This window comes from Ovis canadensis, chromosome 17 (assembly GCF_042477335.2).
Source record: "Ovis canadensis isolate MfBH-ARS-UI-01 breed Bighorn chromosome 17, ARS-UI_OviCan_v2, whole genome shotgun sequence".
Taxonomy (NCBI): domain Eukaryota; kingdom Metazoa; phylum Chordata; class Mammalia; order Artiodactyla; family Bovidae; genus Ovis; species Ovis canadensis.
The window spans coordinates 65449379-65466174 of NC_091261.1; the positions used below are offsets into that span (position 1 = coordinate 65449379).

Below are 16796 nucleotides of genomic sequence, written 5' to 3' on the forward strand. Positions count from 1 at the left end.
CAAGCCATGCCCTGTCCACAGGCCTCCAGCCTCCCTGTCCCCTTTCCCACAGGCGAGCCCAAGAACTCAGCAGCCCCATTGAGCATCACCAATGGCACAGCCCCCGCCAGCACCACCTCAGAAGACGCCATCAAGAACATTCTGGAGCAAGCACGCCGCGAGATGCAAGCGCAGCAGCAGGCCCTGCTGGAGATGGAGGCCGGCGCCCGGGGCCGCTCGGTGCCTCCCTCGCCCCCAGAGCGGCCCTCGCTGGCCGCCGTGAGCCAGAACGGGGCCCCGACGCTCGTCAAGCAGGAGGACAGCGGTGTCGGCAGTGGGGGGACGAGCAGCAGCGGCACACAGACCTCCCTCACGGTCCTGTCCCCGGCCGCCTTCGTGCAGAGCATCATCCGGAAGGTCAAGTCGGAGATCGGTGACGCCGGCTATTTTGACCACCACTGGGCCTCGGACCGCGGCCTGCTCAGCCGCCCCTACGCCTCTGTCTCTCCCTCACTCTCCTCCTCCTCCAGCTACTCCGGCCAGCCCAATGGCCGGGCCTGGCCCCGTGGGGATGAGGCCCCCGCAGTCCCCGAGGACGAAGTGGCCGGGAGCGAGGACGAGCCCCCCAGGGTGGGCGAGCTCAAGGCCGAGGGGGGCGGCCCTGAAGGGGGCGGCGGCGGACGGCTGGCCTACTACCCAGCCTACGTGCCCCGCACGCTGAAGCCCACCGTGCCGCCCCTGACCCCCGAGCAATACGAGCTCTACATGTACCGCGAGGTGGACACCCTGGAGCTGACGCGCCAGGTCAAGGAGAAGCTGGCCAAGAATGGAATCTGCCAGAGGATCTTTGGGGAGAAGGTGAAGACGGTGGGGTTCGCCCTGGAGGTTCAGGGAGCCTGGGGAACGAGGACACCTTTGCCGTGTCCATGGCCTGGAAAGAAGGGTTTGTGTGTATGTGAGCAAGAACTGAGCAGAAGCAGGATTCAGGCCCAGATCTGAGTGACCCCAAAAGCCCCTCTTCCTGTCCCTGGGCAGTGGGGAAAGGGGAGCCACAGACAAGGCTGGCGTTCAGTTCTGCAGTTTTTAAAGCTGTGAAAAGCTTCCATCTGGTTAGGTAATAGCCACCTATCCCCCTCTTTCAGTAACCTCCATCCCTCCCATGGTCCATTGCACTTAAGTGTTAAGGCTCAGCCCAGCTTGGAGGAATAGGAAATACAACACAGGAAGGCTTCCTGGAAGAGGAGGCGCTTAAGGGGTCTTAGAGTCCAAGTAGGATTTTTAGATGGACTTCCCTTGTGGCTCAGCTGGTAAAGAATCTGCCTGCAATGCGGGAGACCTGGGTTCAATCCCTGGGTTGGGAAGACCCCTTGGAGAAGGGAAAGGCTACCCACTCCAGGATTCTGGCCTGGAGAATTCCATGGACTGTAAGGAACTCTGGAAGGGCACTGCAGGCGGAGGGCACAGCATAGGCACACAGCAGGCGTATGGAGAGTGAAGATATCTTGAAGGCAGCCCTCTCCTCGGAACAGGAGTGAGCAGCGGGCCCTAAGGGTCTGGGGAAGAGAGGTGGAGGGGATGGCCAGGACCTGCTGACCCAGCCTTCCTGCCCTGCCCATCCCCAGGTGCTGGGCCTGTCACAGGGCAGCGTGAGCGACATGCTGTCCCGGCCGAAGCCGTGGAGCAAGCTGACGCAGAAGGGACGGGAGCCCTTTATCCGCATGCAGCTGTGGCTCTCGGACCAGCTTGGCCAGGCTGTGGGCCAGCAGCCCAGCGCCTCCCAGGGTGAGTACAGATGGGGCCCCAAACCACCGAGAGCCCTCACTCTTCCAGTCTGTGCAGTGGCTTCACTGCCCAGGTCTCCCTTCCCCTGCCCCTCCCCACTGCTGCCCTGAAAGGGTCCCTGCTCCGCTTTCATCCTTCCCTCAGCCAGACTGACCTCTAGGTGGCGCCAGAGTGCCTAGACTGAGCGGGAGTGGTGGGGTGGGGGCGGTGCCCACCTTACCATCTCATGTCAGAAGTCTGCTGATTGATCTCTTTCCCAGCAATCCAGCTTGCAGCCTCAGAATCCGTCTTCGCCCAGAGCCTTTGGGTTTATATTAACAAATCAGGCACCAGTTAAATACGTTGAGGAAGAAGTACCTTTTTCCACTTCACTGGAAGGTGCCCTGTGGACCAGCACAGGAATTTCTAAACACACCCCTCCCCATTAGGGACACCTCCCCAGACATGTCCCCTGCCCTCCCCAAACTGTCCAGCGGCTCAGCTCGCGCTGGAAAGTCCAGTGAGTGGGTGACTCTTGATTCCTCAGGAAGTGACCCCCATTGTCTCATGGAGCCCTCTTTATGGCCCTGAGCAGGGTAGTTGCAAGTATAGCACTGCTTGTATTATGGCCCCATTTAACAGATTCAGGAACTGAGGTTCAATAAAGTCACCCTACCCAAGATATCTTCTAAAAAGTGGTTTTCTAACATACTGCTGCTGCTGCTAAGTCGCTTGTCGTCATCTGACTCTGTGCAACCCCATAGATGGCAGCCCACCAGGCTCCCCCGTCCCTGGGATTCTCCAGGCAAGAACACTGGAGTGGGTTGCCATTTCCTTCTCCAATGCATGAAAGTGAAAAGGAAAAGTGAAGTCACTCAGTCATGTCTGACTCTTAGCGACCCCATGGACTGCAGCCCACCAGGCTCCTCCGTCCATGGGATTTTCCAGGCAAGAGTACTGGGGTGCCATTGCCTTCTCCATTTTCTAACATACATGTACACAAAATGTCTTAAGAAAAATGTGGTTTTATTTTTTAAGGTAATTACCATTTTGTTATAGTGAGACGATTAAACCTGTACTCTCACAGCAACTATCAAGTATATGTATAAAATAGGATTGTTAACTACAGTCACCATGCTGTGTATCGAATCCCAGAACTTACTCATCTCATATGCATCTTTTTATTACATTATTGTTGATTGCTGTGGGGATTCACTGTATTTTACTTAGCTAACTCTGGCAGTTGGACTTGTCAGTCATTGCCAAGTCCTTTTTTTCTTTTTCTCTTAACTTTTAATTTTGATGTAATTTCTAACTTACCAAAGAGTTGAAGCAATAGAACAACAAACTTTCAATATCCTACATACTAATTCACCAGTTGCTAATTTTGCCATATTTGTGCTTTTTTCTCTCAACCATTTAAGAGATTAATTGAAGATATCATGTCCCTTTACCCCTAAACATTTCAAAATTATTTACTAAGAATGAGAAATTTTACAATAATACAATACTGCTATGTAACCCACCATCTATATTCCAAGTTTCTTCAGTTGTCCCAATAGTCACCTTTATATAATTTGATCTTTCCCTGTCCAGGTCAAATTCAGGATCACTTGTATTTAGTCATGTCTCTTTAGTCCCTTTCAATTTGGACAGTTCTTCTGCCTCTCTCTAAAGTTTTTTAGTTTTGACGTTTGTGAAAACTGAAAGCCAGTTATGTTATAGACGGATGCTCAGTTCAGCTTTGTCTCATGTTTCCTTGTGGTTAGATTCAAGCTGTGCTCTTCGGGCAGGAATATCCCAGAAATGTTGCTCTGTCCTTCTCAGTCCATCATATCAGGAGTCACCAGCTGTTGATTTGGCCTGTGATTGGAGGTGCTAACTTCGATCACCAGATTGAGGTGGTGTTGGCAGACAGCTGTACCTATAAAGTTACTGTTTTTCCCTTTGTACTTAAAAGTATCCTGTGGGGAGATACTTTGGGACTATATGGATATCTTTTTCCTCCTCCAACTTTCATCTACTGGTTTTCACAGCGAGGATGGTCCCGGCCTGAGATTTTACTGTGGTAGTTGCAGAGCGGGTTGTTGCCAACTCTTGGCTGTAACAAGCAAGCCTGCCCAAACCATGCATGTCTATGCCAGATTGAGTAACTGCCTTCTCTGTCTCTCTGCGGCCCACAGTCAGTCCCACTGAACCAAGGTCCTCGCCATCCCCACCCCCTAGTCCCACGGAGCCACTGGAGAAGAGCTCCCAGGAGCCCCTGAGTCTGACACTGGAGAGCAGCAAGGAGAACCAGCAGCCAGAGGGACGCTCCAGCTCATCACTGAGTGGGAAGATTTACTCGGGCAGCCAGACCCCAGGGGGCATCCAGGAGATTGTGGCCATGTCCCCCGAGCTGGACACGTACTCCATCACCAAGAGGGTCAAAGAGGTCCTCACAGACAACAACCTAGGTACAGGGTACCGGGAGTCAGGGATGCTGCCTCTTGCCCTGCTTGGCACCCCCCCCTTGCCTTAAGGAAAGAGCCATGGTGAGATCCCAGGCACTGGGGTCCCTTCTGCAGGTGCTGCTCAGCCCTGGGCCACCCAGGGGCCCCTGGGAGGCATCTGACTCTGAACTGGGTCTCTAGAGTGGACAGTAGGGAGGTCAGTATGCTGTCCTCCTAAAGTTCTTGGCCCACAACTTGCAAAACTTCCTTCCAGGAAGACTTAGAGAATCCCAGTAAGATTCTAACTCAGTCCTCATCCAATGCTGGGGGCCCAAGGGAGAAATCTGGATTCTTTAATTTTTTGAATTACAAATTCCTCCACATCTCAGATGGGAGTGAAGTCATGCACACAAACGCCAACTTTTCACTACAATTTCTATAATAAAAATAAGATATCACTATTTGAAAATGCCAAACAATACAGGGAAAAAAAAAGTTAAAATTTAAACAAATAAAATGTCCCCTAACCTCCCAGTCATATGCCAAAGTTTTTCTGTATCTTTGAGATTTTCTGAACACATACAAAATTGTATGCTCACCTAGTTTCTTCTCTTCTTTTTTCTAGATAGATGAAATTACACACAGGCTATCCTTCCACTTGCTTTTTAAAAACTAACACTGTTCTACAGCGGACTCTCTTCTGCCTTAGAATGAATAGTCCACCTGCAGTCTTTGTCACTGTTGCAAAATTTTTCAGGCCATGGATGCCCCATATTTTTTATGCAGCTGATGAGCATTTTACTTGTTCCTAATTTCCTGCTGCCTCTGAAACCACATCCACATGCGTCTTTGTGCCCTTGGGCAAGTACAACTGGAGGAGAAATCCCAGGCAGTGGAATTGTTGGATCAGAGGGTTTGCACATTGAAATTTTGATAGAATCTGGCCAATTACTCTCTGACAAGGTGATACTTATTTGTGCACATGAAGTTTGCAGACAATGTCAGGGATCCCCTAGGAGTGAATAACGTCTAAATCATGACAGCATTTTTGTTTGGTAGCTATCTGCCTGCCCCCATCTCCTGTTTTACAGAAAGTTCCCCAGATGCACACAGGCATGGGTCCCCCGATGTGTCTGGTCCTCCCTGCTGAGTTAGTGGAGACATTCCCTGGTTTCTCCCTGTCCCTTGTCTCTCCCGGGAGCACGTGTGCCCAGCCTGGGGTAACAGGTCGTCCCCCTCCTCCCCTATCCCCAGGGCAGCGGCTCTTCGGGGAGAGCATCCTAGGGCTGACCCAGGGCTCCGTGTCTGACCTTCTCTCCCGACCCAAACCCTGGCACAAGCTGAGCCTGAAGGGCCGGGAGCCCTTTGTGCGCATGCAGCTGTGGCTCAACGACCCCCACAACGTGGAGAAGCTGAGAGACATGAAGAAGCTGGAGAAGAAAGGTAAGCCCTGGGAACTCTGGGTCTGGCCTCAGGTTTTCCCATTGGAACCATATCTGGTTCTAACCCAAACAAACCCAGGGTCCCAGTGGTCCAGTCTTAGCCTAGTGTAGGCTGCAAGAAATAGCCATTCCACAGAACGTAAGCCATTAAAATGTTTAATACTTTTCCCCTGAAAGTTCCAATACACTGTCTCTCTCAGCGTCCTTCCACAAACCCATAGCCACTCCAGAGTCTCCTGCATATTCCCCAAGCCCTCTCTCTCTGATCTCTCCATCCTCTGCATCAGAGTCCTATTATATTACCCCCTTTGCCCATCACCTGGATTCTACGCAACAAAGCACAGAATTGACCCAGCAAATGATAACTCCCCCCTTACAGGACCGGACAAGAAATCGCAGGTTCTTACATTGTCTGATAGGATTTTATCTCCCTGAAAAATTGAACTGGCACTGAGCACCCACTTTGTGGCCCAGCCAGTCCCATGCTTTGTGTGTAAGGGATTCCTGGGTCTAAGAAAGCTCAAAATCCAGTCGGAAGATAAGATTTGAGGAGTTGGAAAGTTGTCAGCTGGGGCACTAAGTCATGACGAGGGCCCAGGGTCAAGCCAGGCTATAAGCGGCACATGGGGAAGGACCATCTGGCTGTTGGCATCAGACAGCTGTACAGTTGAGAACTTGTCCTGCCGCTTGCTGGCTGTGTGATCTTGGGCAAGTTACTTCCCTTCTCTGTGCCTCATTCCACTTCATCTGAAAGTAAGAGTCATAGCGTCTACCTCAGGGCACTGGTGTGAGGATTTAATGGGACCCAATACCTTGCTTCCTCCATTCTGGGGTGGGCTTCCCCCCCAGCGCACACACATTTTGATGATTTGAGGCTGAGATGCATCATGCAATTACTATGTTCATTTAAAATTAACATCCTGGAGCCTGGCAGGGGCCAAGGGCGAAAGACTCTGCACCACTTTCTGCATCTGCACCACTTTCTGCATCTGTACCACCTCCGCACTGAACCCACAGACTCCACAGATGGCTCCAGAAAAACCTGTGAAAGCAGGAGAGAAAAATCTTAAAACTGTCTTCCCGCTGCCCTCAAAACACTGGTGAAATTCAGGGACACTTCTGACAATCGAGAATGCTGCAGAACCCCTTCTTTTGAGCACTTCCTGTCTATGAGGGCAGCCCTCCACACATGTTAACAGTTAGCGTGTTAATGACCAGGTGTGGGCAGGCGAGCATCTCCCATCTCACGAGGAGGGTGTGGAAGGAGAAAAGGCTGAGGCCGGGCCAGGGTCCCCACGTTTGGGGCGCAGGGGCTCTGAGGACGGCTGGCTGGTGCTCAGTTCAGCCTGAGACCCCTCCTCGGTTCAGGGGAGCCTCTAGTTGGCCCCTCTCAGCCCTCCCTCCCTCCCTCCCTCCCTCCCCCGCCCCAGCCTACCTGAAGCGCAGGTACGGCCTCATCAGCACTGGCTCAGACAGTGAGTCTCCAGCCACCCGCTCCGAGTGCCCCAGCCCCTGCCTGCAGCCCCAAGACCTGAGCCTCCTGCAGATCAAGAAGCCCCGAGTGGTGCTGGCCCCCGAAGAGAAGGAGGCGCTGAGGAAGGCCTACCAGCTGGAGCCCTACCCCTCCCAGCAGACCATTGAGCTCCTCTCCTTCCAGCTCAACCTCAAGACCAACACCGTCATCAACTGGTTCCACAACTACAGGTAGGGATGGGGGGCAGGGTGCCTGGTGGCCCCTGGGAGGATGGGCAGGGGTCTCAGCCGGCAGCCCCCGCTTCCTCATCCCAGGGCCTGGAGGCAGCCCATCATGGCCTCTGGGAAACGAGGTGGCCATATTTCTAGGTGTTTAGCTTTATAACATAGGCAAACTCGGATGTAAATTCCAGCTCGACAGTTTTCATCTTGTGCGGCCTGGGCAAGTGACTTCACCTCCCAGAGCCTCGATCTTCTAACCTATAAAATGAGAATTATAATGGGATCTACTTCATAGAGTTGCCTTGAGGATTTGATGCGGCTAACATACTCATGGAGAATAACCTGGCACATAGGAGGTGACAGGTGTTGACGTCACTATCGTCGCCATCTTTGTTGTGACTTCACCAGCTTGCTCTGCGTCTGCCTCCACAAAGGGACGGGGGATTGTGTTTGGGGCACAGGCCTGAGGTACCCTAACTTCCCACTGAGTCTTGTGTCAGTGCCCTGGATTGGGGCTCCTGGCCTTTCCCACTCCTAAGGTCAAAGGAAACCCTTGTGGCAGCCCCTCAGGCTCCACCCACCTCAGGGCGTGGGTGATCCCTAACAAAAGTGGTGCCTCCTCCCACTCACCAATCCCTCATCTCCTGAGCAGCTGACCTGCAGGGGGCTGGGCTGCCTTGGGGCACTGACTGGGTACACGGTTCCCAAGGAGACCGCAAAAGGGCTTCCTGAGAACCCTGAAGAGAAGGCTTGATGTGATTTCAAGGGCCATCCCTCTGAGGCACTCCCCACCAAGCCTCCTGAGCAAGAAATGTCTCTGATGCCCCTGTGGTGCCAGAGAGGAGAGTCTCTTGATCCCTGAGAGAAGAGGAGGAGGAGCCTAGAAGGGTGGAACACCTGAAATCTCTCTCCACAGCCCAGGCATGGGCATCACACAGACCCGAGTTCAAATCCCACCTCGGCTGTGTGTTATTGGGCAAATCACTGTACCTTTCTGAGTCTCATCCCTATTTTACAGATAAGGAACTTAAAATTTACCTCATAATGCTTTGAATGAATTGAGGATCAAATGAAAAACTACAGACATAAACATATTGTAAAATATTGCTTATATCTTGCTCAGACCCAGAACCTGCCAAACGGCAGATGATCTAGGTCCTGAAAGCCTCACACCCTCCTTCCCTTCCAGACATTCTCTCCCCCCTTGTTTCCCACAGGAACGTATCCCTCCATTATAATCCAGCATATTCATTTCAGTTAATATTTGTCATGTATGCACAGTGAGCCAGGGTTGGGAGATACAGGGGTTCAAAGCCATCATCCCTGCTCTTAGAGAGTTTAAAATCACAAACCAGGTAACTTCATGACAGCCTAATAAATGCTGTGAAAACAAGGAGGAATAAGGAACTAAGGGAAAAGGGAATTCTACCTAGGGAAAATTTAGATAGAGAGGTGGCATTTCAGCTGGGCTTTGAAGGAGGAGAGAGAATTCCACTCCCCAAAAAAACCACTCTCAAAGAGCTATAATTATAGAATACATTGCTTCATTTAGTAAATGATTATTGAGCATCTACTCTGTCCCAAGTACCAAAGAGAATGAGGTAAAGTCCTTGGCATCTCTCACAGACCAGCAGGGATGGTCACTATTAAATGAGTTCTTATAGTAATGTATCATTACACACTGCAGTGAGCTCTGGGAAAAGTGAACAATGGGATGTTTTGAGAAAAAATTCCTTGGAAGGACCTGCTATAGATGAGGGAGTCAAGAATTGAAGAAAAAGACTCATTTTTACTATGGTATAAATGACTGTTAGCGAGATATTTATATTTGATCCACAGTTTGGAAGTTCTAATGATAAAGCTTCAGGCAAATGAGCCATCCCCAAAACACCCAGCACTCCCCTGGGTCCCACCAACTCTTCCCTCTAGAGGGAACTGAAGGAGAAGACAGGGTCTCCTGAGAGGTGGGCAAGGCCACCTTTGTGGAAGGATTAGGAACTGAGAGACGAAAGTGAACCAGATCACCGCTGATAGTCCCTCCAGGCTCAGGATCCTGGGATGGGGCCGCATTCCCCACCTGGGCAGGGAGGCAGGAGAGTGCAGGCAGACAGCTGGGTGCAGAGCCCAACTGCACTGCGTGTCGGCTATGTGACCGCGGCAGTCCCTGCGCCTCTCTGAGCCTTGTCATCTTTGTTGGTGGGCATGAGACTAGTCTCCCCCTCATAAGGTCATTATGAAAGATAAATAATCTGTAAAAAGTGCTTGGTTGAGCATCTGGCATGTGATAAGCACTAACCATTATGATCTTTATCATTGAAATTTATAAATTAATTTTATATCAGTAACATGTACTTTATTATTATTAAATAATATTGATATAATATATGATGTCATCAATTAAAGAAGGACACAGCATTGAAGATACTTAAAAAGTCCTATCGCTGTGTGATCTTGGACAACTGACTTGACCTCTCTGGATCTCGTGCTATTAGGGAAATAATTAATGAAGTTAAACCCATCCTAGCCTTTCCTGCCCTAAAACATAATAAATGAGACCACATTTCCCTCTGGCAAAAGGGAAGCCACTGAAGTGAAGAGAGGGTGGGTTCTGGACTGGAATTCAGTGTGCCCAGGTTCTGGGCCCAGCTCTGCCTCTGTGTGCCTTGGTGACCTAGACAAGTTATTCTCTGCTTTTGACTTTGAGAAATGCTCTAGGGCACCACTGTCCAATAGAAATACAACGAAAGCCACATATATAATATAAAATTTTCTAGTAGCCACATTGAAGAAAAATTAAAAAATAAAACTAAACAAAAAGAGACAGATGAAGTTAATGTAATAGTACCCACTCCAGTATTCCTGCCTGGAGAATCCCACGGCCGGAGGAGCCTAGCGGGTACAGTCCCTAGGGTCGCAAAGAGTCAGACACGACTAAGCACACACGCATATGTTATTTAGCCCAGTATATACAAATGCAGGGCTTCCCTTGTAGCTCAGTCGGGAAAGAATCTGCCTGCAGTACAGGAGACCCAGATTCAGTCCCTGGGTTGGGAAGATCCCCTGGAGAAGGAAATGGCAACCCACTCCAGTATCCTTGCCTGGAAAGTCTCATGGACACAGGAGGCCAGTGGGCTGCAGTCCATGGGGTCGCAAAGAGTCGGGCACAACTGAGCAACTAACACTTTTACAAATGCAACCATTTCAACATGCAGTCAGTATAACAACTGTTAACAATGAGAGAGCCGTGTAGACGGCACAGGTCTCGACTGTGAGCTTTGGAATCCAACAGTCCTGAGTTCAAGTCCTGGTTCTGCCACTTACTAGCTGTGAAACTGGGGCATATCACCCAGCATCTCTGAGCCTTGTTTCCTCCTCTGAAGTGGGGATGATGATAGCCCACCATTTGGGGTTGTTGAGAGGGCTTACTAGGATGCTGCATGTGAAGAAGCTTATGCATAGTGAGCCCCCTGGGGAAGTGGGTGGGGTCACAGGGCCACTCACTGGATTTGACTCCAGGGCTAACTGTCCCCTCCAGCACCTTGCTTACCACCATCTCTGCCCCAGGTCCCGGATGCGCCGGGAGATGTTGGTGGAGGGGACCCAAGAGGAACCAGACCTCGACCCCAGTGGGGGTCCTGGCATCCTGCCGCCAGGCCACTCCCACCCAGACCCCAACCCACAGAGCCCCGACTCGGAGGCTGAGGACCAGAAGCCTACGGTGAAGGAACTAAAGCTTCAGGAGGCTCCCGAGGAGAGCGTCACCCACCTGACCTCCCAGGACAAGACTCCAGTAAGGATTAAGCAGGAACAGACTGAGGAGGCTGAGGAACAAGCCGACAGCCAGGACTCAAAGGAGCCGGACAAAGGCCAAGGCTCCCCCCGAGAGGTGCATCCTGACCCTCTGGGTGACGACGTACTCCCCAAAGCAGCCCCGGGGCTCCTCCTCCCAGGCGGGACCACCCCAGCCTGCCCCTCACTGCACCCCCTCCCGGAGAGTGAGGGCGGGGAGCGGCTACACCCGGACCCCCTAAGCTTTAAGTCAGCCTCAGAGTCCTCCCGCTGCAGCCTGGAGGTGTCACTGAACTCGCCCTCAGCCGCCTCCTCTCCAGGCCTCATGATGTCCGTGTCGCCGGTCCCTTCCTCCTCAGCCCCCATCTCCCCATCCCCACCCAGCACCCTCCCTGCCAAGGTGCTGAGTGCCAGCCCCACCGCCGACACAGCCGGGGCCTTGCACCCCAGCACCAAGGTGAACCCCAACTTGCAGCGGCGGCACGAGAAGATGGCCAACCTGAACAGCATCATCTACCGGCTGGAGAGGGCTGCCAATCGGGAGGAGGCCCTGGAGTGGGAGTTCTGAAGGTGGGGGCAAGGGGCACACCCGGTGGCCACCGACTCCCCCAGACAGGACAGGGCCCCGGAAGGGAGGTGCTCATGCAGCCATCACCACGTGGACAGCAGCATTACAGTCCCGCCGTTTTCCGTTTCTGTTGTAATCTGAGCTCTACAAAGTCATGAGTGAGCAGGTAGGGCCGGAGCCCCTGCCGCCTCTTTACAGCTCCCCCTGCTCCAGGGAGCACCATCTTCTCCCTGCTGGCCTCTCTACCAGACGCAGAAGCAAAGTGGAGCCACATTTTCACTTGGAAGCTCCAAACTCTTTTAGAAAAATAAATATTTATAGACCACTTTTAGATATTTTAATAAAGGATCCTTTGGAATTTATTCCCAGCTAATGCTGTTTTGATATTAACAGAGAGTTATAAAATCAGGATGCTGTCACAACTGTTGCGAAGAATACACTGAAGTTGTGTCGTTTTTTTGCCACTAGATGAGATTAAAAGGAGACAATTGTTCAAAGCCATCACAAAACACTATAAGACTGACCAAAATTTAGATAACCTTTGAACTGCGGTTTGCTTTTTTCTTTTCCACATCTGTCTGTGAGACAACGATACATTGCTACTGCCCTTTCAGAAACCATGTTGAAAAGAGAAAGTCCAAAAGACTCTAAAGGAAAACTTCGATGGCGTGAGGGTGTGTTTCATTCTGGTGGTCTGTCTTGCAACCTTGATAACTCAGAATGTCCTGTGCTATTTTAACTGTTGTAGAGAAGTGGGCTGTGGCCAACCATCCTCTCTGAGCTGTAACATGGTACAAAACAAACTGCGTACACTCCCTCTCGTCAGGAACCTGTGGACCACAGCAGGTGGATCTCCATCTCATCCACCTGTAAGGCAAGATGTGCTTCCAGATCCTTTGGAAAGCCTGGTATGAGGGCGAGAGTTTAGAGGCTGGTGCTTCAACCAGAGGGACGCCATTCCTCAACCTGAATCGTGGCCACAGCACGGGAAGTTTCCCTACTGGCTTTCCAGAGCAAGACTGTGGCTGCCATCTTCCCCTCCTTGTGTTTTAAGAAAATAACAGTGTTGGTCATCTCACAAGCACCCAGCTCAGCACCCCACACCAAAAAATAGATTCATCAGACTAGAGACCCCCAACTGCCCTCTCATCATCTTCCTTCTCAAGTTGACCCTGGTGCTTTCTGGAAGCATCTGCACCTCCAAGTTTGTGCGGAATGAAGCTCAAAGGTTTGAATTCACTGCAGCATGCTCACCACATCCCAGTCTCCAAGTCCAGCCTCCCGTCTTCTAACACCTGACCTTTCTGAGAACAAAGACTCAGCACCCCAACGCAGAGAAGCCCTCCTTCCAGCGTCTTTATCATCTTGGTTTTTAGGGGGAGAACTCCAAATCTGGATGAACCAGTCACCATATTGTCACCAACACAGCAGCGCCCCTGTCCTAGCTGTATAACTAGGGCCTCAGTCTCCCCATCTGTAAAATGGGCCTATCAGAGCAGCCGTATCAGCTCCATCCAGAATGACAATGAAAAGGTGGTCGTCACGGTGCCAACCCAGTACCAGAGGGAGAGATGGCTGACAAGGATTTCAAGGATGCAGCAAATATCTTGAAACCCAGGCCGGCAAATTCCAGTGAGCAGAAGGGATCAGGTGAGGGCCGTTCAGAAATCTCAGCTCTCATTCACCCAGCCCAGGCTGCAGTCTCCACACCAGTCATAAAGAACAACGCAGACCCTGCTGGAAAACCTCCTTTTCCATACACCCAGGCTATGCATTGAAGAGTTTTCCACTGTATACATTTTTATCCAGATGAAGGTATTTTTATATTTTGACAATAGGAAACAGTGACCAATTTTCAGAGTAATCAAATCTGGAACAAATGAAAACATCTCCTTTTAGCCACCACTGCCCTGTCCCAACTAAGGCAATCGTGGGAGACACACCACTTTTTGCTGTTGAAAGCCACACAACACTGAAATCCAGGCTGACATGCAGACTGCAGTTCTTAAAGGACTAAATCTGGCTTTTATGTGACGGGATTTGATTAAGCACTTAGCATATAGTCTTTTGAACATGGAAAATCCTGTTGTACTTAAAGCTAGCAGACCTGTGAACAGCTTTGTCAGGTTCACGCCCTGTAACGGTAAACAGAGCAAAACCCCACAAAACCGTTTCTATGAGAGAGTGATGAACTTTGTTTAAATTAAAAAAAAAAAAAGGAACACGTTCTGTAATAAACGCGTCACTCAATACAGAATTGTATAATAATGTCTGGGTGTCCTGTTTGCTTTATTCTGGAGTTGGGGCTGCAGATTGGGGGGTCAGATCTGCCCTTGCATGTTTTACAAAATGGTATTTTTAAAAACTGGTTTTTAAAATTCATTTGCCACCATTAAAATATGACGGCTTGTCAGGTAAAAACCATGATTTTTTTTTTGTATGTATATGTTCTTTTAAAATTTTCATGTAATACTGGGGTGTAGCTGGTTAACAGTGTTGGGTTATTTTTAGGTGCAGAGCAAAATCAGTTATACATGTGTCTATTCTTTTTCAAATTTTTTTCCCACTTAGGTTATTATGGAGTATTGAGCAGAGTTCCCCATGCTATTCAGTAGGTTCTTGTTGGTTATCTGTTTTAAATATAGCAGTGTGTACATTCAGTCCCAAACTCCCAGTCTCTCTCTCCCCGTTCCCTTCCCCTCTGGTAATCATAAGTTCATTCTCTAAGTCTGTATGTCTCTGTTTGGTAAATAAGTTCAATTATATCATTTTTTTAGATTCTGCATATAAGTGATACATGTCTTTCTCTGTCTGGCTTTCTTCGTTTAGCATAATAATCTCCAGGTCTATGCATGTTGCTGCGAATGGCATCATTTCATTCCTTTTTATGGATGAGTAATATTTCATTGTATATATGCGCCACAGTTTCTTTATCTAGTCATCTGTTGGACATTTAGATTGTTCCCATGTCTTGGCTATTGTAAACAGCATTGCAACAAACACTGGAGTGCTTGTACCCATTTGAACCATGTTTTTCTCTGGATATATGCCCAGGAGTGGGATTGCTGGATAATGTGGTAGCTCTGTTTTTTAGTTTCTTAAGGAATCTCCATACCATTTTTCATAGTGGCTGCACCAATTTACATTCCCACCAACAGTGTAGGAAGGTTCCCTTTTCTCCACACTCTCTGCAGCATTTATTATTTGTAGACTTTTTGATGATGGCCATTCTGACTGGTGTGAGGTGATATCTCCTTGTAGTTTTGATTTGCATTTTCCCAATAATTAGTGACATTGAGCATCTTTTCACGTGCCTGTTGGCCATCTGTACGTCTTCTTTGGAGAAATATCTACTTAGGTCTTCTGCCCATTTTTTGATTGGGTTGTTTGTTTTTCTGATACTGAACTGTATGAGCTGTTTGTAAATTTTGGAAATTAATCCCTTGTTCGCAGATATTTCCTCCTGTGGGTTATCTTTTCATTTTGTTTATGGTTTCCTTTGTTATGCAAAAGCTTTTGAGTTTAATTAGGTCCCATTTGTTTATTTTTGTTTTTATTTCCATTACTCTAGGAGACAATTCAAAAAAGATATTGCTGTAATTTATGTCAGAGTGTTCTGCCTATGTCTTCTCTTAAGAGTTTTATAGTGTTTGGTCTTACACTTGGGTCTTTGATCCATTTTGAGTTTATTTTTGTGTATAGTGTTAAAGAATGTTCTAATTCCATTAAAACGCGTGGTTACTGGGCCGAGGTTCTAACATGACAACAGCTAGTTGAGGAGTGGCTGCCCCTGTTAGGACACGTGAGCGTCGTTTGCCTCTGTCTGTACCTGTGCCAGCCGCCTGGGCCCAGTGGGCATCTCAGCCGGTGACTGTGCTGTGGGCTCCAACAGAGGAAGGTGGAAGGACTGGAACCCACTTTCCACTCATTGCAACAGGTGGAAGCTGGTTAGATGCTGGGTCTAGATCTGAGGAGCCAAGACTGTGCCCTGCCCCAGTTAGAGGCCACAGGCCATGGCCCTGAGACCAGTCAGTATATCAGCTGTGCCCACCGCAGTGGAGTGTGTGAGTGGCAGGTGCCTCCGGCTTCCTGATGAAAAAATACCACGAGGGGCTCCCTGGTCACCAACACAGCAGTGCCTGTGTCCTAGCTGTATAACTAGGGCCTCAGTCTCCTCATCTATAAAATGGGGGTATCACAGCAGCCAACTCAAAAGATCATTATCAGAAATAACGATGTGTGTAAAGCACATAAGACAGTGTGTGGCACGTAAGGGCTCAGTACTACTTACTGTTTTCATGAGCGGGGGTTGGGTTCCTTCACCCCGTGATGGTGAGTCTCTATGCGTCAAGCTGCAGGAGGTTTGTTATTTTCCTCAACCAGTAATGTCAGGTGAGTTTCCAAAGTAGCACTGAATATTACTCACCCAGGAGGCAAGGGCACGTGGCATCCCAAGACAGACCTTTCCTCTTTGTCTGGAAACCTTCTGATCGTCCCAGTTTTTCCACACATCCTTGCAGGGAGAATTAAATGATTAGTGACCTCCCCCTTGGTTAGGATAATTAATTGCTCCGAAGTAAAGCGAAGGACAGGCCTCATGGACACTTTGTTTGCAGCTCTGGAGGTCAGAAGTCAGAAATCCCCACAGTGTGGCAGCAGGGGTGGAGAGGGGGGCAGGGTGGAGGGGGAAGCCTCACCTGATGGCACACAAGCGACCTGAGAGCCTGTGGGAGTCAGTGCCCTTGGGGTCTGGGAACCAGAGCTCCCGCCAGACAATTAGCTTTGGTGTGGACACTGTGTTTGCAGTTGCTACCCATCTGGAGTGGAAAATTCAGCAGAAACACAGAATGTGGAGTTCTGAACTAAGGACCATGGGAAAGCAGGAGTGGAGAGCGCAGGGAGAAACGAGAGGGCAGAGAAGGCCTTGCAGGCAGAGGCAGGTTTAGATCAGGGGACAGAGGAGAGGAGAGAGTTGAGCTGGGGGGCGGTTTGGTGACAGTTCATTCAGGTAATAAGTTTGGATTGAGTACCTGCTGTGTGCTTAGTGCTTAAATGGTGGAAACACCATGAGAGCATGAGCAGTGGGGTCCAGGAAGTCTTCCTGGAGGAGGAGGCATCTCAGCTGACCCC

General features: G+C 49.8%; 1 protein-coding gene and 1 long non-coding RNA gene across 5 annotated transcripts in view; one reads left to right on the forward strand and one right to left on the reverse strand.

Moving 5' to 3' along the window:
* The window catches only part of CUX2 (cut like homeobox 2), a 275625-nt gene extending 261538 nt beyond the window's left edge, over window positions 1–14087 (forward strand). For all 4 annotated transcript variants that reach the window (XM_069557872.1, XM_069557873.1, XM_069557874.1 and 1 more), the window contains 6 exons: window positions 53–837; window positions 1602–1761; window positions 3924–4196; window positions 5427–5615; window positions 7045–7318; window positions 10874–14087. In XM_069557872.1, the coding sequence (XP_069413973.1) occupies window positions 53–837; window positions 1602–1761; window positions 3924–4196; window positions 5427–5615; window positions 7045–7318; window positions 10874–11666 (2474 nt within the window). In that variant the 3' untranslated portion in view covers window positions 11667–14087. The remainder of the gene's footprint in view (window positions 1–52; window positions 838–1601; window positions 1762–3923; window positions 4197–5426; window positions 5616–7044; window positions 7319–10873) is intronic.
* The window catches only part of LOC138422657 (uncharacterized), a 40352-nt gene extending 23556 nt beyond the window's left edge, over window positions 1–16796 (reverse strand). Inside the window, exons 1-2 of the long non-coding RNA XR_011249959.1 lie at window positions 16697–16796; window positions 16093–16179 (exon numbers count right to left, since the gene is read on the reverse strand). This is a non-coding gene — a long non-coding RNA (uncharacterized lncRNA). The remainder of the gene's footprint in view (window positions 1–16092; window positions 16180–16696) is intronic.